At 37.3% G+C, this 23438-nt stretch overlaps 2 protein-coding genes across 2 annotated transcripts in view; one reads left to right on the top strand and one right to left on the bottom strand.

The window, feature by feature from the left end:
- The window catches only part of LOC106874259 (ubiquinone biosynthesis monooxygenase COQ6, mitochondrial), a 31683-nt gene extending 12739 nt beyond the window's left edge, over positions 1–18944 (bottom strand). The window contains exons 1-8 of the mRNA XM_014921918.3: positions 18722–18944; positions 16772–16903; positions 13521–13579; positions 11504–11761; positions 10629–10736; positions 8700–8762; positions 5069–5176; positions 343–421 (exon numbers count right to left, since the gene is read on the bottom strand). Coding sequence (XP_014777404.1) covers positions 343–421; positions 5069–5176; positions 8700–8762; positions 10629–10736; positions 11504–11761; positions 13521–13579; positions 16772–16903; positions 18722–18917 — 1003 coding nt within the window. The 5' untranslated portion in view covers positions 18918–18944. The remainder of the gene's footprint in view (positions 1–342; positions 422–5068; positions 5177–8699; positions 8763–10628; positions 10737–11503; positions 11762–13520; positions 13580–16771; positions 16904–18721) is intronic.
- Positions 18945–19578: 634 nt separating this feature from the next.
- Positions 19579–23438, top strand: part of LOC106874263 (protein FAM161B) — an 81152-nt gene continuing 77292 nt past the window's right edge. The window contains exon 1 of the mRNA XM_014921923.3: positions 19579–21577. Within this exon, the coding sequence (XP_014777409.1) occupies positions 19987–21577 (1591 nt within the window). The 5' untranslated portion in view covers positions 19579–19986. The remainder of the gene's footprint in view (positions 21578–23438) is intronic.

Below are 23438 nucleotides of genomic sequence, written 5' to 3'. Positions count from 1 at the left end.
GATTGTAAGGTAGTAGTTTTGATTCTCGTACCAGATGATGCATTGTGTTCCAGAGCAAAACACTTCATTTCACGTTGCTCCAGTTCACTCAGATGGCAAAGGAGAGTAATCATGCCACTGATTGGCATCCAATCCAGGAGGGGAATATGTATGCCACAAAATCTGAGAAACTGGCCTTATGGCCAATGGTTTGAGAAAGAACCTTAGTTCCTTCTTTTTGATGAGTGTATAAATACACTTGTGTGTGTATATATGTATGTATGTATGCCTAATAATTAGCAGAAATACTATCTAGCTTGGTGATTTGAGGCAAATTAAGGTGAAAATAAAGAACTGATTTACCAGGGACAAATTTCTGTAGAAAATTCTCCATGAAATTTCCAAACGTCAAAGCAAGTTGGTCCTTTTTATCATCATGCCACTAAGAGAAAGATAAAAACTGTCAGAGAGGGAGAGAGAGAGGGGGAAGAGAAAGAATGTGAAGTGAGCAAGAGAGAGTGTGGGTGTGAGGGAATTGTGAGGTGAGGAAGAAAGAGAATGAAATAATTAAGAGACACCTGAGAAGCACGCATGCACACAATCTACACAAACATACACTGAGATAAGTGATCAACATAAAACATAGAGATACACACACACATGGATGAATTGTTTGCTTTTTAACCACTAAGCAGATGGAAATTGTGTCAAAGCCCACCATATAGACTTCTATGTTATTCAAAAGTTCAGGCTTGTCACATTTTGTCATACTGGGTAAATGTGTACATGTGTCTATGAAATACTCAACCACTTCACACTTTAATTTAATGAATAGATTGTTCAATTGATTGAACAACTGTGCACTTGTAAGTATCTTCAACAGAAAAGAAAATTATATGTATGTATATATACAAATACATATGTGTGTGTGTGCATATGAGTGTGTGTGTGTGTGTGTGTATATATATATATATATGTGTGTGTATATATATATATATATATATATAGCTTTCCATGCTAGCATGGGTTGGACGATTTGACTGAGGACTGGTGAACCTGATGGCTGCACCAGGCTCCAATCTGATCTGGCAGAGTTTCTACAGCTGGATGCCCTTCCTAACGCCAACCACTACGGGAGTGTAGTGGGTGCTTTTATGTGCCACCGGCACGAGGGCCAGTCAGGCGGTACTGGCAACGGCCATGCTCAAAATGGTGTTTTTTACGTGCCACCTGCACAGAAGCCAGTCCAGCGAGAAGGGAACTTCATGGAAAAAAGGTTCTTCTCTCTATCTGGTGGAATTGCAAAAGAGTAATTCACTTTGAATTATTACCACCTAATGCAACAATCAATGCTCAAGTCTACTGTCAGCAATTAGAGCATTTGAACCAAGCTTTGAAGAAAAAAGACCCACTTTAGTGAATCAAAAAGGAGCGATATTTCATCAGGACAATGCGCGACCCCACACTGCAAAGATCCCATCACAGAAGATCGAAGAGCTTGGTTAAGAAAAAATTCCTCATCTATCTTATTCTCCCAACCTTGCTCCTTCAGACTACCATTTGTTTCGTAGTTTACAGAATCATTTGGGGGACAAAACTTACGCAAGCCAGGAGGAGGTCGAAGCTGACATTTCAGAGTTCTTCACTTTGAAACCAAAAGAGTTTTACACTGATGGGATTAAAAAGCTTGTAAATAGATGGAAGGAAGTCATAGATAATCAGGAAAAGTACAATGATGATTAAATTTCAATCAAATATAACATTTAATCACTTGTTTTCTTTATTCAAAATTCAGACAGAACATATGGGATGACCTGATATATATATATATATGGCATGTAAAAAGCACTGTTTGAATGTGGTCGATGCCAGTGCTGCCTGACTGGCTCCCATGCCAGTGGCACATAAAAAGCACCCGCTACACTCTCAGAGTGGTTGGTGTTAAGATGGACATCCAGCTGTAGAAACATTGCCAGATCAGATTGGAGCCTGGCGCAGCCTACTGGCCTGCTGGTCCCCAGTCAAACCGTCTGACCCATGCCAGCATGGAAGGCAGATGTTAAATGATGATGATGATGATGTATCTATGTATGTATATCAAATCTCTTACATGGTGATCCTGCACAATGAAGGTATCCTTACACTAAAACACTTTCTAGACCTTTGTCCAGACCCTCAGCCCGACACCTCTACAATTCTTTGTTTGGCTGAACTTGTCCTCGCCTTCAACAATTGCTTCTCATTTACGGGGGAGTTTTACCAACAGGTCTCAGTAGTGGCTATGAGAATGAGAATGAGCCCCAACTATGCAATTCTGCTCGTAGGCTATGTAGAGGCCCAAATATTCACACAGTTCACTGGCCCTACTCCTGAGCTACATGGTCATACTATTAACAACTGTATTAGTGCAACCTCATAACTTTGAAAACATCTTGACTCCTTCCTCTGCTTCATCCAGTCCTTCCATCCAGCCCTCGAATTCTCCTGTACTCTCTCCAACACCTCTGTTGAATTTCTAGACATTTCCATTAGTATAGCCCACTCTGCTCTTACCACCTCCACCCACTACAAACACAAAGACTTACACTCCTACTTCAACTTCTCCTCCTCCCACCCTAACCACACCAAGCTCTCCATCCCCCATTCCCAGTTCCTCTGTCTATGTCAGTTCTGCAGTGATGGTCATGATTTTGAGACCCAGTCTCAACTCATGACTTGCCACTTCACCCTACATTGATATCCCCTCACCATTATCCCAACTGCCCTTGCTTGGGCAAGATCTGTTGACTGTGCCTCTACTCTCCCTCTCCCTACAGCTATCCCATGCTTACCCGCCTCCTGTTTCTCCTCACCTACCATCCCTCCAACACACTATTCTCTGAGCCTTTCGTTGACTCCAGCCCGACCCCCCACCTTCCCTCCTTCATATGCACCCATAACCTGTGTGACTTCCTAGTCCCACAGTTTCTTCCCTACTCCTGGCTCCTTCCCCTGCTCTTGCCCATACTGTCACACCTGCCTCTACCTCTCCAACACCACTATCCTCACCAGCACCCACCACTGCCCCTATCACATCACTGGCTCTTTTACCTACATCTCCAGCAATGTTATCTACTTATCTACTGCATTGCCTGCTCTCTCTGTCCTTCACTGTACATGGGTCAAATGGGATGCCACTTGGCCACCAGTTCATTGAGCACCTCTGAGACATCAGACTCAGCAATGACAACCTGGTCCTGTGCCACTTCTCCTCCACTGGTCATGTGCTGCAACATATGTCTGTGTTTGGACTGTCTCTGCACAGGAGCCACCTGAACTACCACCTTTGCCTTGAACAGGAATTAATCTTCTCCCTTCATTCCTTTGCTCCTTATGGCCTTAATTTGCCAACTCTCTTCATCTAACACCAACCCTACACAGATTCCCACATACCTCCCACCTTCAACTACCCTTCTCCTTCACCCCCACATCTGTATACAGCCTAACTCAGTACCCACACCACACACAAATAGGCCCATGCGTTTGCACACACACATATGTACACATATCAATACACATATCACCAGTCCTCAGTCAAATCGTCCAACCCATGCTAGCATGGAAAGCGGACGTTAAACGACGACGACGACGACACACACATACACATCAGCACATGAAACGCACACCACCACTCGACAAAATGTATGCACTAGGTTATTTATAAATGCACACACATAGGCCTACATAATTTCAAGCTCACCCACACATACATTCACATGAACTCACTCCCCATTCCCACATACACACTCACACACCATTCTCACATACATACACATGCTTGCGCACGCTAGTTCGGCCAGGCCACCATTATTATCTCTATTTCACTCAGCCTCTTTCCTTGTTTTTTTATTCTTTTATTTGCTTCACTCACAAGGTTTTGGTCAGCCCTGGGATATAGTAGGAGACATTTTCCCAAGGTGCTTTGCAGTAGGACTGAACTGAAAACCACATGGTTGTGAAGCAAACCTCTTAACCAGACAGCCATACTTGTGCCAATACTTAGCCACATCTGCACCTCACAACCACACCTGCATACACAGACTCACACACACATAATATATAATATTTTTTCTTCTATTCTTTTATTTAATTCAGTCACCAGACTATGGCCATGCAGGGGCACCACCTTGAAGAATTTTAGTTGAATGAATCAACCACAGGGCTTAATTTGTTAAAGCATGGTATTGTTTTTTTTTTTGGCTGAATCTTTCAGTTACAGGGACATAAACATACCAACACTGGTTGTCAAGCAGTGATGGAGGACAAACACAGACATATAAGGGCCATGATAGATTGCTAACCACTACACACATTTTTTCTCTCTCTTTGTTTCTTTCTGTGTTCCTTTCTGCGGAAGAGCATAGGCTTGAAATGTTAGACTTTTTCACTTCGCGAGCGTTATACTAATACATCTGCTTGTTTTATATACCACCTGTCTTCGTCTGTTGTTTTTTTGTGAATTCTCCCTTAGTTTTAGAATGGTGGCAGCTGATGAAGGAAATGTTCTCCATGTGGCCTGTGTGTTTTCTGTACTCCGTTTATCATTTTGTCCACGTTTTTTTTGCAACGTCCTGTACCCAGATATGCATCTATACATACATGTAGATATAGGTATGTACATATATGTACGTATATATGCATATACTCATATATTATTTGTATATACATATATATATATATATATATATATAGATAGATAGATAGATAGATAGATATACAACAGGCTTCTTTCAGTTTCTGCAGACCAAATCCACTCAAAGGCTTTGGTTGGTCTGAGACTATAGTAGAAGACATTTGCCCAAGGTGCCATGTAGTGGGACTGAAGTCAAAACCATGTGGCTGGGAAGCAAACTCCTTACCACACAGCCATCCCTGCATCTTGATATATTTATATAAGTATATATTTAAAAATTGCTATCAAGACACGCTTGGATCTCTCCACATATTAAGACACACACAAGTGGATAAAATAAGAAATATGAACTGTCATAGTCTTCACTGATATGTTCATATCAGTGTTACAATTATGGAATCAGCAGTGTTTACTTACCAAAGCATTATTGACTGCATCAACAAATGTGTCAGCATCCATGGAGACCAATTCTTTGGCATGTTCATGGCTGGTGCTCCAAACAAGAGAACTTTCTTTCTTTGATAGCTGTTGGATGGAAGATAGAAAGAAGCAAGTCAATAACTCAATTTATGGATGGTTTGACAGAATCCAATGAGCAAGCAGACTGCACTGAGCTTCAATGTCTGCTTTGGTTAGGCTTCTGGTGCCTTTTCTGGGACACCAACATTTGTGAGGTCACCAAATAATTTGCAAAAGACCCTCAGCTGAGTGGGGTTATGCTAGAGAGGGAGTTGGCATTATGCCAGGTCTTCAGAGGCTAAAAGATGATAGAGGAACAAGGAACATATGTCTTGTTATATAACAAGACGTTATATAACAGTAGTGGGGGAATAGCTGGAAAGAAGACAACATTGGAGGTGATGAAGTGTCAAAGTGTATTCTTAGGATATAAGAAGGTATTTTGAGATACTTTCTTAACGGTCAAAGAATTGAGTAGGATGGGTGGATAAGTTCGTTAGAGTGTGAGAGGCGAGTGACAAATGGTTAGAGATGGGTATAGAGGTGAATGTAGTGAAAAGAAGTGGTGAGGTGTAGTCAATGGTAAATATGAGTATGAAGGTGAAAGAATAGGAGTGGCTCAGAGGAGAGGAGGTGATAAGTGACAGTACAGGAAGGAGGGAGAGCAGCAGTGTAACAAATCTGTAGGTAATACAGTTCTATATTTAAGAGATGAGGAATCATATACATAATTTACATTATTTACATTTGATGGATATTTGTCCTCATCTTGTTTGTTGTTAACATGTTTCAGCTGATATACCCTCCAGCCTTCATCAGGTGTCTTGGTTCAAAATTTCCCTAAGACCCCAAATGAAGGCTGGAGGGTATATCAGCCGAAACGTTGTGTTAACAACAAACAAGATGAGGACAAGTATCCGTTAAATGTAAATAATGTAAATCTGAAGGTAGTTCAGAAAATATGTATATGATGTTGGATGAGAAAGGGGTGGGGGAAAGAGAGAGTGATGTACAGTGACAGAGATGGATAGAGTATAGGGGCAGGGCTGGGAGGGAGTGAAACATATACACACAAACACACACATATACACAAACATACATGATAGCTCAAACCAACACACACACACACATATATATATATATATATATATATATATATATATATATATATATATATATATATATATATATATATACTAGTGTAGAAACTATGAGGATAGATTTAAGAAGTTTATTGTTAAATCATGCAAGAAACATGAAAATAAGACAAAAATAGAGAAAAAAACTAAAACACAGTTAAAAGAATTTTAGGTTAGTTAAAATATGTTTGTGAGATATTTTAACTTCTAAAGGCAAATTCACTGCAGTTACCAGAAAGAATAAAACCCTCTCCTATGGTAAAAAGCGTAAAAATACTATATCTGCCCAGTGCTTCCCCCTATTGGAATCCCATTCAGCTGTTTCTGGCTCCAGTCTTCCTCAATGGGAAATAACAAAGAGAGATAACCTTGGACAGATTTAAAGCCATAGCTTCAACTAAAAAAAACAGTTAACATCATTGACTGAGTTGTACTATTTGACTGCCTGGTCAGGATAAATATAACAGCATCAGTGCCAATTAGTGATTAGGAATAAACAAACAATTACTTAAAATATGTTTGTGACATATTTTAACTTCTAAAGGTAAATTCACTGCAGTTATCATGGAAAAAAATTCTTCTTCATCATTGCTGTGGTCTAAATTTTGCTTTTCTATGCTCGAAACTGGAGCTGACTCTCCACGTTCAGCCGTCTTTCATAATGGCATTTCCAAGCCTCTTTCTTTGCAGAATCACTAAATGAAAGTGCACTATCATCCATGCGGACACATTTCTTTCTCCTGACTTCACAATTTTCTCTCACACAGTTTTGCAATGTGGAACATTTCAATTCTTTGGTCCTCACGTTGCTGAACATAGGCAAACTTCTTCTTTTCTGCTTTTCCCTTGGCTAGATATACCTGTCACCTAGCTTTCCTTCTGGTCATCTGATACAGAGCTCCCTGCTACCCCAACTCTTCCAGGCCTGTTTCTTTGCTCTAATGGCCCTATCCAAGGCAATATTACACCACCGCATTACCATAAGTCTGGTTGGGATTTTGCACCATCCACAGATTTGGTCTGTGGCACTCAGCAAGTTGTCCCACAAGTGTTCCAAGTTGTCCTCTATGTCACAAGCTTGTAGCTCCTCCTCCATCTCATCAAATTTCTCAACTGGGATGTCCCTAAACCTCTGACCATGTGAAGGGTCTTTAAGCTTCCAAATCCTTCTTTTCCAGATTGGTCTGCTTCTTGGCATCATTCTGCCCTAGAGTCTAAAGTCACTGATGACTAGTCTGTGCTGGGGGATACATTCTTTACCAAGGAGGGTCTTCGTATTTAAGAGCAGCCATGCATTCCGTGGCCTGGTGAGAATGTAATTGATCTGGTTAGCGTAGCCATCTGATTGGTAGGTTATCAAGTGGCTGGTTGGGTTCTTGAAGTTGGTGCTGAAGATCAATAGGTTATTTGCATTACAGAACTCCAGTAGCCTTGTTCCCTCTTCATTTCAGGAACCAATTCCATGGCCCCTATGTACATCATGGGAAATACTTGACCACCATCTGACATGCCCATTGAAATCCCCAGCAATGAAGATGAGATCCTTGTCATTAGTCTTAGAGGTAGCCTGCAGAAGAATATCATAAAAATAGTCCTTCTGTTCAATTGATAGGCCCACTTGTGGGACATAGGCAGAGATAATTGATGCTATGCTATTCCGCAAGACTAGCCTGAGCTTAAGCACTCTATTGCTCACTCTGACTATCTCTAGTACCTTATCCACCTATTTCTCTGCAAGAGATATGCCCATACTACCAATCCCATCACTATATTGGGCAGAATTTGTTGAGGCAGATTTTCTAAAGCTGGATGCCTTTCCTGTTGTCAACCCTGACCTGTTTCCAAGAAAGGTAATATTCTCCATGCCAAATAGGTTTCCATGGAAGATTGGAAACAAAGAGCAGTTGAATAATAGTGATATTTGTATACAACTATCACATGAAATCAAGGGAAGGAGACAGTAACACACACACGCACGCACATATATAGACGACAAGCTTCTTTCAGTTTCTGTCTACTAAATCCATTCATAAGGCTTTAGTTGGCCTGGGGCTATAGTAGAAGACACCTGCCTTACATATCATGCAGTGTGACTGAACCCAAGACCATGTGATTGGGAAACAAACTTCTTATCACACAACCATGCCTACCCCTATTACTGCTCAATATTAACTATTAACAGATGTACTCTGGTGACAGTGTATGAAAGGGTAGCTAGACTATATGGTAACTATTACTACTCAGTGGTAACAACTAACAAATATAACCTGGTGATTATGTGGAGTATTAGGAGATAACAGTGTTTAAAATGATTGCTATGGCTGGGTAAAACAGTTACAGGTAACAGTGATTGATAATGGATGGATGCTGTGAAGAGCTATGAACTATACAACATTAGCAGATTCATTCATGCATATTGCAACATAACAGAAAGTAAATGTATTACTTACAGGTAATATAGCAATTGGTCCAGAAGGTAAGAAACGTTGCCAAGCAACATTGTTTTCTGTTGGCTGTAATATATGAAACAGAATATATATCTGTTATAGTGTTTTATACACACACACATATTTTAACATTTCACTTAGGCATTGCAAGACTAGTAGCCTGGTGTAGAACCCAACATACTTATGCTTCAGAATGAAGTGCCTGTTAAGTACAGAGTGATAAAAAGAAAATGAGATGACAAAGGAATAAATGATTATCTTATGAACTTCATTATCTTACAGCTGTATCTGTTATTTGAGGTTCTGATGAAGCTACTCAGGCATTCAAGGTGAGAAGGTATCCTCAAATTAGAGACCTGCACCAGATACTTGCAACAGAGTGGAGTTCATTAGAGGTACCTAAGATGCCACGTGGTGGTGTTAAATTGGGTAAAAGAACAAGTCTGCTACCCAACTAGACCACATCAACTCAGAATGAAAAGAGCTGGAACAAATACCACAAAGTATCTGATCCTACATTCTTACAGTTCCGCAATCTTGGATTGGTACTTTTTTCTATTGACCCAAAAAGGATGAAAGACCATAATACAGTTTATTTGATACTCCAACAATTCCAACAATTTGCTGCTTTACGACTGATGTTAATTGAAAATATTGCAGAATGTGCAAAGAATTGTGTAAATATGGGGAGAGGATATAGTTATTACTGTTGTTTTGAAGCCCCAAATCAGCTCTGACCAGAGAAAATTCTGGAGTGCAGGTTACAAGTCAAATGAGGTGCAACACATTGATATAAAATTCCACATACAATGTACCGCCATCACCACATTCTGGCTGAGAACTATACTGCACACTACAATGTGCTGTGAGGAATTATATGAGGTATAGAGTGATTATCTAGATAGATAGATACAATAGATAGCAGTTCTAATCTCAGGTTGTTCAGATGTAATATTGAGAAGAGAAACTTGTCTGAGATTTGAAATTTATCAAATTCTTACAAAATAAAATTCTAGTAAAATTTAAATTTATGAAATGGAAAAAAAGAATTCATCACCATCACTATAACAGCCACCACTACCACCATGATGACAACTGCTGCTGCTGCTTCTACAGCCACTGCTACCACCTCCCCCATTGTCAGTATCACTATAACTATGACCACTGCCACCATAAATAACCCTGGCCTAATTTTTTCACATCCTTTTACCTCTACTGACAACTGAAACAAATGCAGTAGAGTACATCAGTATAGAAAAGCAGATCTCAAATTTTGGCACAAGGCTAGCAATTTCGTGGGGAGGGATAAATTGATTACATGGACCCTTGTGTTCAACTGGTACTTACTTTACTGATCCTGAAAGGATGAAAGGCTAAGTTGACTTTGGCTGAATTTGAACTTAAAACCTAAAGACAAAGGTAATGTCACTAAGCATTTAGTCAAGCATGCTAACAATTCTGCCAGTATACATCTGTACACTACAACCTGGAAGTGTACAATATCTGTACACAAAAAATGCTAAGTGTATAGTATTTCTACATAATATTGAGGTGTACAGTACATTATATCTGTACACAATAATAAGAATGTGTACAGTACAATACAATTTGTACACTACAAATGGAAGGTATACAGAATCTCTATACAATATCTATTTCTAATACAGTAACCATCATATATATATATGTACACATAACTAGGTGTATGGTACAGAATAACTATACACAATAATAAGGATACATATAGTACAACACAGTCTGTACACGACATCTTCATTTATGTTCTCTGTGACTACCAACAGTGTCAGGTCTCTTCCACAGACCTCATCAATTATGTCTCTATTGTAATTAATCAAACAAACGTTACTATTGATAACCATTCAAAAATCCACAATAAAATTAAAGTGAAATAAAAAGAATAATAAAGTTAACCTCTGACAGAGATAGAGTTGCAACTACACCAGCCTGGTTATAGTCCCATTTTACAGAGGGGAAGTTACAGCTTTTACGTACAACTGAGTTGCTGCCATCAGCTCCAATCTGTGGAAAGAAAGGGAATAAAAATAAATGAAATAAAACATAAATATAAATGAAGTGATTTCAGATGTACTGGGTGAGATGTAAGTAAATATTGGACTTATTGGCATGGTGCTAAATAGATGAGAGCTTGATTCGTATTGGGTTCATGCTTTATATTTCAATATCAGGTTTGGTTTGTAAATCTGATTTAAAAAACAACAACAACACCAATGTCAACAACAACAACACCGTTTTGGTCAGTTTGATATCCGATCATATTGCCTATCTTAATCCTTGATACATAAAAGTGCTTTGGTGGTGTGGCAGATAAGAATGTTTTTACTATTAGCTTAAAGTAAGTTGTTGTATTTGGGGATAGTCATATTGCCAGTTTAGCTAATAAAAACACACGCACTGTATATTTGGTGCTAATTTGCTTCAGTTTTATATTACATTACATTACATTAATCCTATTTCGGCCAGAGTTTTTTCGTCACACTTCTGTGACCTCATCAGTGGTCCTTTGCTTTCTTCTTTCTTATGTGTGTCCCACCTTGCTAACTATCAGTCATTTTGTATTTTGTATTTAAAGTAAGTGTTCTTTGTATAAATTCAATGAGATATTATGTACATGTCCAAAGAGACGTACATAAACATAATACAAATCAATTGAAACATAGTGTAAATGTTAAAAGTGGCTCAAAGATGGAGATTTTAGATGTTTAATGAATAGTGGTGGTGGTGGTGATAGGTATAAATACAAAACAGCTATAGCCACTCCTACTTACCAAAAGGTTTGTACGAAGAACTTTTCCATTGTTCAAAGTGATGCTGACTAAGGATTTTGATGCCGAATCAGTTGATGGTTTAGGGAGCTCTATTTTGGTAGCTTTGCTTTCATACAACACTTCAACTCTCTCGCTGACCTCTTCCAGTTTTGTCCGCAGGGCTTCTAGAAGGACATCATTCTCGACAACAAAAGCAAGTTCATCAGAGAGGTCAGGCTGGTTAAAGGTCAAGAAGGAGTCAGAACAAGATTCCCAGATCTGGAAGAGAATAAAAATGTTTGCTGCCATTAATAATGTTAACGATGGCTGACAGTATTGATTTAGGATAATTCTTAGTTATTTTTAATTGTTAAATTAGAGGAGGGAGAGTCTCCGAGAATGGGGGGGGGGCGAGGAGGAAGTTATTCTCTGACTGGAAACCTGGTCTAGATCATTGTGACAGAGTAGACTCCAGACTCTGCTAAAGATGGTCACCTAAGAGTCAATGGTGGCATTAAAGTAGGCAAAGAATTAATTCTACAATCCAAGACCAAGAACAATCTTTCTGATGAGTTTCCACACAGTTTCTGTCCACCAAATTTCACTCACAAGATTTTGTTCAACCTTAGGTTACAGACAAGACATTTGTGCTAAGTGTTGTAAAGTAGGATTGAATCCAAAGCTATGTAATTACACAGCAATCTTCTCAACCACACATCTATGCCTGCTCCTATTGTTGATTTATCTTACATCTCATTATTTTTCTGTTCTCAAAGTAGTGTTTTACTTACTGAGCTGAAGATGGTGACAACAGTGGAGAAGGTATAAGTGGCAATGATGATGACAGACACAATGAGAATGCCTATGACAATGGTGATGATGATGGTAATGAAAATGATTTTAATGAAAATTATGATAATGGAGAGAGTGATGATGATGATGATGAAGGCAACAAAAATAATTTTAATATGCTGTGTTCTCTACATAACATACATTGCTATCCAATCTTTGTATAATTGTTTCTGGTTTCTTAATACTGACATAGCTCATAAATACACACACACACAAATATATACATGCGTGAGTATGTATGTGTGTTCCAGAGCTGTCTTAAGGCCATATTGGAAGCTGAGGATACCTTCTTTGAGTAAATTGCTATTGCCATGCTGTAATCTAGTGGATATTTTTCGATGTTTTAAAATACTTTTATTTTTGGATGGGTTATTGAGTTTTCTTTTCCTTTTATGCAATTGTCAAATTTAGCCTGAACACCTTGTTATATCTATATGTGTGTATATATACATATATCTACACACAATCCAAATAATAAAATCAAAGAAATTCCGTAACACATCTTTAATGACTCATTACATTTTTTTCTGTACCAACTCTGCTTGCAATACCAGCTTATGCAAAAATTCAAAGCGGAAATTTATATAATGTTTGCAGTTTTAGACATTAGAGTGGCACTTCATCAGACTTGAATCAAAGGCACCCTTACATTGTACATCTTCCAGACATTGTTTTTTGTTTATATCAGGAGATGTACCAGGTGTAAGGTATGAACACATAAGAGGTGCAGCAATACCAAAGAAAGGTTAACTGGGAAGATAGTTTTTGTGTGGCAGATGTACAAGGGCAATAAACACCAAAGATGCACAGAAAACAGATTTCATTACATGCCAGTGGGAAAAACTAGTAGTAGTAGATAGCTTCTGTTACCTAGGTGCCCAAGTCAGTAGCAGGGATGGATGCTCTGAGAGTATAGCTGTTAGAATAAGAATAGCACCCACTACACTCTCGGAGTGGTTGGCGTTAGGAAGGACATCCAGCTGTAGAAACTCTGCCAGATAAGATTGGAGTCTGGTGTAGCCATCTGGTTCGCCAGTCCTCAGTTAAATCGTCCAACACATGCTAGCATGGAAAGCGGACGTTAAATGATGATGATGATGATGATGACTATTATTAATGTTATCATCATTTCCTTTCAATTCCTGAATTTAAATTTGTTACACAAAGGAAATGTAAATAAGCTTACTTGCATTCTTTTTACAGGCTGACAGCGCATCTGAAGGACTTTATCCCAAGCACCAAAACCTGAAATTGAATAAATAAATATATATATATATATATAGGCGCAGGAGTGGCTGTGTGGTAAGTAGCTTGCTTACCAACCACATGGTTCCAGGTTCAGTCCCACTGCGTGGCATCTTGGGCAAGTGTCTTCTACTATAGCCTCGGGCCGACCAAAGCCTTGTGAGTGGATTTGGTAGACGGAAACTGAAAGAAGCCTGTCGTATATATGTATGTGTGTGTATATGTTTGTGTGTCTGTGTTTGTCCCCCCAACATCGTTTGACAACCGATGGTGGTGTGTTTATGTCCCTGTAACTTAGCGGTTCGGCAAAAGAAACCGATAGAATAAGTACTAGGCTTACAAAGAATAAGTCCTGGGGTTGATTTATTCGACTAAAGGTGGTGCCCCAGCATGGCCACAGTCAAATGACTGAAACAAGTAAAAGAGTAAAGAGTATATATGTATGTATATATATATATATATATATATATATATATATATATATATATATATATATATACATATACATATATATATATATATATATATATATATATATACACGGTGGTGCATCAGCATGGCCGCAGCTCTAAGCTGAAACTATAAAAAAAAAAAAATATATATATATATATATATATACAGAAAATAAAAACTAAAAAAAAAAATTAAAAAATTATAAGTCTGTATTTCAGAATCTTGAGAATAGTTTGGGCCATATTGTGGCACTCTCTTGGTTGCGACGACGAGGGTTCCAGTTGATCTGATCAATGGAACAGCCTGCTCATGAAATTAACATGCAAGTGGCTGAGCACTCCACAGACACATGTACCCTTAATGTAGTTCTCAGGGAGATTCAGCATGACACACAATGTGACAAGGTTGGCCCTTTGAAATACAGGTACAACAGAAACAGGAAGAAGAGTGAGAGAAAGTTGTGACGAAAGAGTACAGCAGGGTTCAACATCCCCCCACCCGCCGCTGCTGGAGCCTCGTGGAGCTTCAGGTATTTTCAATCAAGAAACACTCACAACGTCCGGTCTGAGAATTGAAACCACAATCCTATGACTACGAGTCCAATGCCTTAACCACTGGGCCATTGTGCCTCCACATCGGGCCATATAGATCAGTACTAAAACAAGAATGGTTCTGTAAGTAAATTCAGTGAAAAACTTAGTTTTCAGACTTGCGTCTGCAAGGGCTCTATCCTTAACCCATTTCTTTTTATCCTTAAATCCTGAAGCAGACAAACATTCAGAACCAGATGCCATTTAGAATTTTTGTAATAACAACTTAGTTCTCATTGTAGAATATGGTGAAATTAGTCCTCAAATTCTTTATTTGTTCATTAATGAGAAACGGAAGCATCCTTGACTGCTACAGTTTCCCCCAGGTGAGTTACATTAATGTGCTGCTGTTTGATTTGAACTTTTATAGACTGATGTTGGTAAGAAAAAAATGTAAGCAAGGATTCAATTCCAGAGAGCTGCGACTCTGTGGAAGAATGATAGGGAGGTGCTTAATCCTCTCTGACCTGGGTCCCTGTAGCTAACTTTATCCTCCACCTGGGCTCCTGAGCAAAATATAAATAGTTGCATATACAGCTCAAGAATAATAATTGTAGGCAAACTAATAAACAGAATCACAAAAAGATTCAAGAGAAAAACAATAGGCCTACCTCTCAACTACTGTATTTGTTCTCCCAAATCACTACTTTCCTCATTACTTTCACCAGTTTGATTGTCCGAATCACTCTGTCTGAGTAAAGGTAAACTCTTCATCCGATGAACAAATATCATCAATAATTTCCTCAACTGTAAAGAGTCCAGGCCTTGTCAGACGAAGTGCTGGGTTCATCATATACTCATTTCATTGCAAAGATTCATTTAAAAAAAATTAAAAACAAAAGTAAACAGCAGCTATGGAGGACGTCATTAACAAGGCGTCATAAACACACTTGATTACAGAGTTGCAATGTGATTGGTTGTCTGTTTTTAGTATTTCATCTTTTCTTTTACTACATATGTTATTCATTACTGCTTTAACGGGAATCCAGTCAAGATTGGGTTTAGGCTATTCCTGCTTTACTGGGAACACAGTATGATAGGGTTAATGCAGAGTCTGTTGGGATGATGAGGAGGGAAGTGGGTGCATAAGGTAGCCAGGAAAAAGAGATGGTACATAGGTTGTTGATTCAGAGGCCAATGAATAACCCTAGAAGCAAGCAGAAGATACAATGTATGTATTCTATCAGAGATAGAAGTTTGTCAGTGAAACAAACCTTAATGAATGTAGCTGAATGGTTTTATTAGAAATGAGGTCTAGGATGTCTCTGTGCAGCAGATCCTCTCTCTCATATATGTAACCAGTACTGATATATGGGTTACTAGTGGCCTTAACTCTCTGTTTATTCAGATGATAGAGTGTCAGCAAAAACAATAGCACAGTGGTCTAAAGGTATTTAATGATTTGATGAAAGCTTGAGTAAATGTCAGGTTTATAGCTCTTAAATTCAGAACTAATTACAGATTGGCTTTGGATTTAAGGGTGAAGTTAATGTTTCACAAAACATTTTAAAAATTGTTGTGGTTGTCGTCACTTAACATCCTCGTCCTGCTGGCAGGGGCTGGACAGTTTGACAGTATCTAAAGAGTCCAAGGACTACATCATTCTCCACTGTCTACTTTGCCATGGTTTTAGAGCGGGATGCCCGTCTAATGCCAACCAGATTTGGTGCTTTTTTTTCATTTCACCAGCACTAGTGAGGTGACAATACAACTTGCAAGACTACAAACCCTGAGAGAGGCAGCTTTTTGGGAGAAGATGAGAAGTTAAAGTATAAGAGAAGGGGTCAGAACAGAACAGGTTTCTTGCTGTTGCATATTTACTCACATTTAAGAAGATAGGATGGGGATGAATGGGGTGGAGGAGGTGAACAGAGTAGAGGGGGTGATCAGGGTGGGGGCAGTGATGGTGATATAGGTCAGTGTTCTATTATATTTTATTCCTAAATATTATGATAGACTAATTATCAAACTGAATAATTTGTCGTAAGTAATCTACCTTGCTGCAAATATTTATACATTAGTCTGAATAAGAAATATACAAAAATAAAACACATGGAATCATAAATTACATCTGCAATTAATATTCACTACAAAAGAGAGATACTGTGCAGAGCTTGAAAGTAGATAGAATATTGTAGTATAAACTTACTGTTGAACAGTGATACTGTACTTAAATTGACAGTGCTGACACGATTTTTATACATCTCAGAAAGTTCAAATTTTTTTTTCGGAGCAGCTTCCAGTAATGTTATGGATTTTCCTTCAAACATGGGATTAAAACCTGTGAAAATATCAAAAAAATGTATTATATATATATATATATTTCACTTAGGCATTGTGGGACTAATAATGTGGTGTAGAACTCAATACATATGCTTCTGAATGAAGTGTGAGTTGAGTACAGAGCAGTAATAAGACAATGAGATGACAAAGGAATAAATGATTATCTTCTGAACTTCATTAGCTTGCAGCTGTTTCTGCTATAAGATACAGTGGACTTATTGTTGAATGCTTGAGTAACACCTTATCGCTTCATCAGAGCCTTTTTCATATTCAAGGTTTTGATGAAGCTATAAGGTGTTACTCATACACTCAACAATAAGTCCACTGCATCTTATAGCAGAAACAGCTGCAAGCTAATGAAGTTCATAAGATAATCATTCATTCCTCTGTCCTATATATATATATATATATATACAGACTGGCATTTATTGCCACTTTTATGTGGCTGTTCCATGCAGAACAATGTTACTACATTTTAACCAGGAAAACCTCTTTTCCAACTGGTTAACGACATACAACCTGCTATGTTTGTTATATTGCGAGTAAGGGAGCGAACCACTCTCCCTCCAGTGTGGCAAAACCAGTAGATCAACTGGTTTCTCAATATCATGTTTGTCCATTGAGGATTTTTCCTTTTTAAATTTATATGCCTGTTTGACTGTTTCAACCCTACACCCTAACCCCAAATTCTAACCCTAAACCTTATCTCTAACCCCTAACTCCAAATTTTAACCCGAAACCCTAACACACAGTTTGTTTGCTTTGTAATATTTTGCAAAAAAATCTCGTTGAGGATATTTCCCTTTTTAAATTAACATGCCTATTCGACTGTTTGACATGAATTTACTCATTAAAACCTATAGAACTTCAAAACTTCCTGCAACTTTTGTCATGATTTGCTTTCAATCTGTTTAATAAAAATTCATTGTAATGTTTTTGCTTTCATTTTGTGATAGACAACCATCACATAGGACATGCCAGCTTCTACATCCTGTTTTCTGATTAAGTAAAAAAATTGATAAAACTTTAAACCTCTCTAATATTTTTCTAAAACTTTTCTTGAACAAGTGAATAACAAAATTAGATCGGTGTGAAAAATTACATCAATATAACAAATTTGAAAATTTTCACTTTATTTTAAAATTTCAAAAACTGTGACAGCAACAGACATGATCTGCCACTTTATTTCCACATATATTCAGAAAAATGTATATTCTTCCATGAAATTTTCTACAGATGGTGTAGATTCCAAGTATATCAGAGTGTGTGCACACCATTTTTCTTTTCTTTTTTTTTTTTCCACATCAAATTCTGGTATAATTAGAATTCATATATTCCGAAAGATATTTACAGAAAATTTCGTAAAAAAAAACAAAACATTTTTCTGAAAGTTATGAGGACGACTCGTATGGGTTTTCCGAAACTTCACTATCACCCCTAGAAAAAATTTTTCGCAACAAATTCCGATATCAATGGAATCTTCACCATTTGAAGCGCATTTGTAAAAAATTTCATCAAAAAAATATCTATTTTTCTCAAAATTACGAGGAAACAAAGTGGGGTGGGGGCACAATTAACAAGAGAATTGATAACAAAATTTTCAGAGGTAAGCAAGGAACCCAGCGATACTGGGTCACCCTGACTGTCAAGGACATCACAGGGAAGCGCTTCTTTTGTATCCAACCACCAGGTGCAAGCTCAAAGCGTGCCCACTCAGTCGTGTCATCCTTTCCACCGTTACTGACCATTCAATAAATATACTGATAATAGATAACGTTAACAAACATCTCATGGTGCGGGAGATTAGTAAATTTACCTAAACTACAAGCCATCGCTGTGCCTACCATTCCTCCACCGGATATAACAACATGCCTCGGCTCCACAGGTGAACACATCGACCGAACAAACATGCGAGTTGTGAAACCATGCCTGTTTCGTAATTTCCTCAGCCAGGACGTCCTGACAGGGAGAGTTTTCACGAAAGAATATGTTAATAACTTTGAAGCCGACATTACTTGATGCCACAGTAAACACGCAGTGAATGAAGGGACTTAACTCCTTATCACTGTAAAAAAAAAGATGGATTTAACTCCCTTGTTGTACTAATACGCTTCACAAATTCACATTCTTCCCCATAACGATTGATTATCAATTTCAAAAATATGGAATATTTTTATAGTAATTATAATAGTTATTTTAAAAAACCTGATTATACTTTAAAAATTAATCATTATACTATACATTACATTAGTTAAATAATATACACTACATTTTGTGATAGTGTACACACATACATACACACATTCATACATTCTGTTCTATTTTATTACATTGTTACATATCAAATTGTATTGCTTATTACATACATATATATCTGTGTGTGTGTTTGTGTGTGTATATATATATATATATATATATATATATATATATACCCTCTACTGGGTATATTATGTTATATTTCATATAGTTTGAAAATTATTCGTATACATACATATTATATACATACACAACAGTAACTATTAAAACGTTCCCAATATTTACATTTTATTCCATACTTAAATAAGAACGATAGATAACTACTTTAATGTTGTTATTACTATATTTTATTTTATAATTTTTCCCTGTGGCGTTTCATCAGTCAAAGTCAATACTTCGAACGTTTAGTTTACGTCATTAATGCCATAAGAAAGGCATCGGTGTTACAACCTCCTGTCTCCAAGACCTGTTACAACTTTTCTTCAGCGCTATAAAACTGCGATTGCCATCTATAAGCTATTATTTTGATCAAACTCTAGAGATAAATTTTGAGAAATTCATACTTTATTGTGATTTACTTGAAATGATCGCAACCACAAGTTGTATGGAGTTGGAGTTATTTCGTATTTTGACTTCGATCAGGGAAATCTGTTTGCTTTAGACTTTTGCTCTTTAAAATAATTCGAAAGGCTAAAAGTTCGATAAAACAGACCACTAGAAATTGTGTGTAGCTAGCTAGATAGTTAGTTAGTTAGACATGTATGTACCTGCCTCGGTATGTTAGTGTGATTTGAGTGTGTTTGCTCTACCCAGTTGTGAGCAGCTATGGCGTCCTTAGCAACGAAACGTGGGTGTCGAGATACGGGGTGTTTATGTTTGAAAGAGAAAGCACCAACCTCACCGACTAGCACTTACCCAGCACACAAATACAGCAGTGAAATACCGAGGAATATAGAAGAAGAGCGAAGATTAATGAACAGAATATGTCAAACGAATTCATTATTAACGTCTGAGTTATTTACAGAATGTCCTCATTGTAATAACAACAATCAAGATATTTGTTTTGAGTTTGTCCAAAAACTTGCGGAACTGCGAGAGTGTCATAAAAAGACCTTGAACTTCTGGCAAGATCTTTATGAAAAGAGTTGTACCAATGTAAGAGCAGGTGTTAATAGAATGACCGAACATGTAAATGGAAAACGATCCAAAGATATTTATCCTACTCATAAAATAAATGTAGATTTTAATACTAATGAGCCATACGAAAACAAATGTGCAGTTCATGAGAAAGATTCCTGCAAAAATATCGACAGAAACCAGCAAATATTGGAAAATGTGAAAAAAAGAAATTATTTCAAAAGAAAAGCAAAGAGAAAAAAGAAGAAAAGCACTCAATCTATAAAAGATGATGGTTATGAATGTGTTCCTTGTCGTGCCTTGAGTTGTGATGAATCACAATGGAATAATCAATTCTCAGAATTACCAGACTATATTGACGACACTGAGGACAGTAATTTGGAATTAAATTCACCTGAATATTGTGAGCCGTTTACCAAAATGCAACCTGCAGTGCATCGCAGCTGTTCATCTATTGACAAATATCAGAACGAAAAAAATGACTGGAACTATGGAATTACAGTACCAAAACCTTTCAACATGACACTTCGAGAGGCAAACAAAGAAAAGAAAAAAAGTAAAACATTATTAGACTTTGAGAGAGAATGTGAAGAAAATAGGAGACAAGAAGAATGTGAATGTAGGAAATTATTCAAAGCTTCTCCTGTCCCTGCTCATGTGTATATGCCTCTTTATGATGAAATTAATAAGAAGAAGGACAGGCAGCGAAGCATATCACAGAAAAACCGAAAGGAATATCTAGAATCTCTTCAACAACCATTCTCATTTGCAGCAAAGAATAATGAAAGAAATGTGAGACCATCTTCATGTATGTCCTTTGTGGAATCAGAAAAAAAGAAGCATAAAAAACTCAAGGACAAGCCCATTTCTAGATGTACCCATTCTTTTGATAAAACAGCAACTGAACTAGAGCAAATGAGAAAATTAAATAAGATGCTGCGAGCTCAAGAACTGGGTGGTGAATTACTTTCAACACCGAAAGGGTTGGAAACAAATCAGAAACTAAGGGAAGAAGTTATACGTGACAATTTAAAAGAGAAAAAGAATTCTTTCACACCATGCATTCATAAATATATTCCTGATTATGATGTCTTACACAAACAATTTCAGAAAGAATTATCTAAGAAGAAGAAACTGAGAAAGAACACTGTTACCCAGCCATTTTGTTTCCACACTGAAGACGTGGCACTGAAAAGATATATTGCTAAACAAGAGAAGAATATATCTCAAGAAAGCATGAATTACAATAATCTACCAGTCAGGCGAAGGAAATCATTCAGTAAGCTCTATAGCTCCCCTTAATTACTATTGTTTTCTTCTTTTTGTTGTTGTTTAGGGGTGGGGCAGGCTTACTGTTCATTTGAGAATTCTTGTAGTTGTTTCAATGTATGCCTTTCTCACATTGAACTTGTTTCTTTCTAGTGCTATTTACTAAGTTGCTCTTTATGACTCTATAGAGATACTACTACTACTACTACTACTACTACTACTACCACCACCACCACCACCACCACCACCGCTATTGATAGAATTTATATATATGCACATTTAGAATATTTACAAATATTGTAGTTGTTAATCGTAGCAGTAGTAGTAGTAGCAGCAGTAGTAGCAATAGTTGTAGTAGTCAAGAACTATAAAAGAGGATTTAACCACTACAGTGATCAGGAGTCTAGAGAGCCAAAGTGGGTGCCTGAAAATAATGAGTTCATCTCTAAAAGAAAGACACCTCAAAAGTGTGTGTGTGTGTATATATATATATATATATCTATATATATCCAAAATTTTAAATTTAAAAGAGTGTTTTGACACTGATATCCATTATATATATATATAACATATAACATATATATATATATATAGTGAAGTATATTTGCCACTTAAATGTGGCTGACCCCGAGGGGTGGATGTTACTGTTATATATATATATATATATATATCATCAGGCCAAGTGAAATCATAGTCATGGCTGGTGCCAGTGACACATAGACGATACTCACTCATGGAGTGGTTGGCATTAGGAAGGGCACCCAGTCGTAGGAATCATGCCAAATCAGACTGGAACCTGATACAGCTCTCTGATACATCACTGCTTGACAACTGGTGTGCGGATGTTTACATCCCCCATAGCTTAGTAGTTTGGCAAAGATGACTGATAGAATAAATATCAGGTTTTAAAAAGAAATAAGTCCTGGACTTGATTTGTTTGACTAAAACCTTTCAAAGCAGTGCCCCAACATGGCTGCAGCCAAATGTCTGAAACAAATAAAAGAATAAAAGCATATATGTATTGCCTCCCTTGTCAGTCGTTAGAAAAGTGCTCTCATGTGGCTAAGAGTTGTTTTGACTATTATTTCTAGCAATGCTTGTGCTGGCTAGCACCCTCAGTCACTTTAGTGATGACTATACTTGTTGTCTTTCAGTTATAAATTGCAAATAGTCACTTCAATAATTTATAATTCTCACTTCACCATTTTTGGAATCAGTCAATGTTTCCTATGGTATTCTCTATAAGATTGACAAGGTGTATTAAACTTTTAACCATTGGCAATGGAGTAATGGGTCACTGTGGAACATTAATCAAATCTGAAATCATTGATGATATGACTCCATCATGCTTGCTGTAGGGAGCTTGTCTCCATTGTCAGTCTTCAGTAAAGTCCTCTCATGTGGATAAGTATTGTTTTGACTCCTATTTTTAGCAATGCTGGTGCTGACTAACACCCTTAGTCACTTAAGCGATGACTAAACTTGTTGCCTCTTGGTGATAATTGTGAAAAACCACCTTAAATTTTTTCTTATGTGTTTGTTCCGTGGTCTGTAGTTCATTGTTCTAATGTCCTATACCCTGATATGCATCTATATACACATGTAGATGTAAGTATGTACATATATGTGTGTATACATGCATATATATTCTTTGTATTATGTATATATATAGTTGAAATTTACAGAAAAACAAAAGATGAAGACAGGTGTATAAACAACAAGCAGGTAATATATACACTACTAGGGACATACCCAACGTAAGGTTTGGTTGCTAAGTTTTAAAATTTCATATCTAAACTTTAATTTTAATTATAACTTCTATATACATATATATGTGTGTGCATGCCTTTTTGGGTGATATGAATGTGTAT

This window comes from Octopus bimaculoides, chromosome 11 (assembly GCF_046866305.1).
Source record: "Octopus bimaculoides isolate indiv1 chromosome 11, ASM4686630v1, whole genome shotgun sequence".
Classification (NCBI taxonomy): domain Eukaryota; kingdom Metazoa; phylum Mollusca; class Cephalopoda; order Octopoda; family Octopodidae; genus Octopus; species Octopus bimaculoides.
This window is presented reverse-complemented; position numbering and strand designations above follow the sequence as displayed.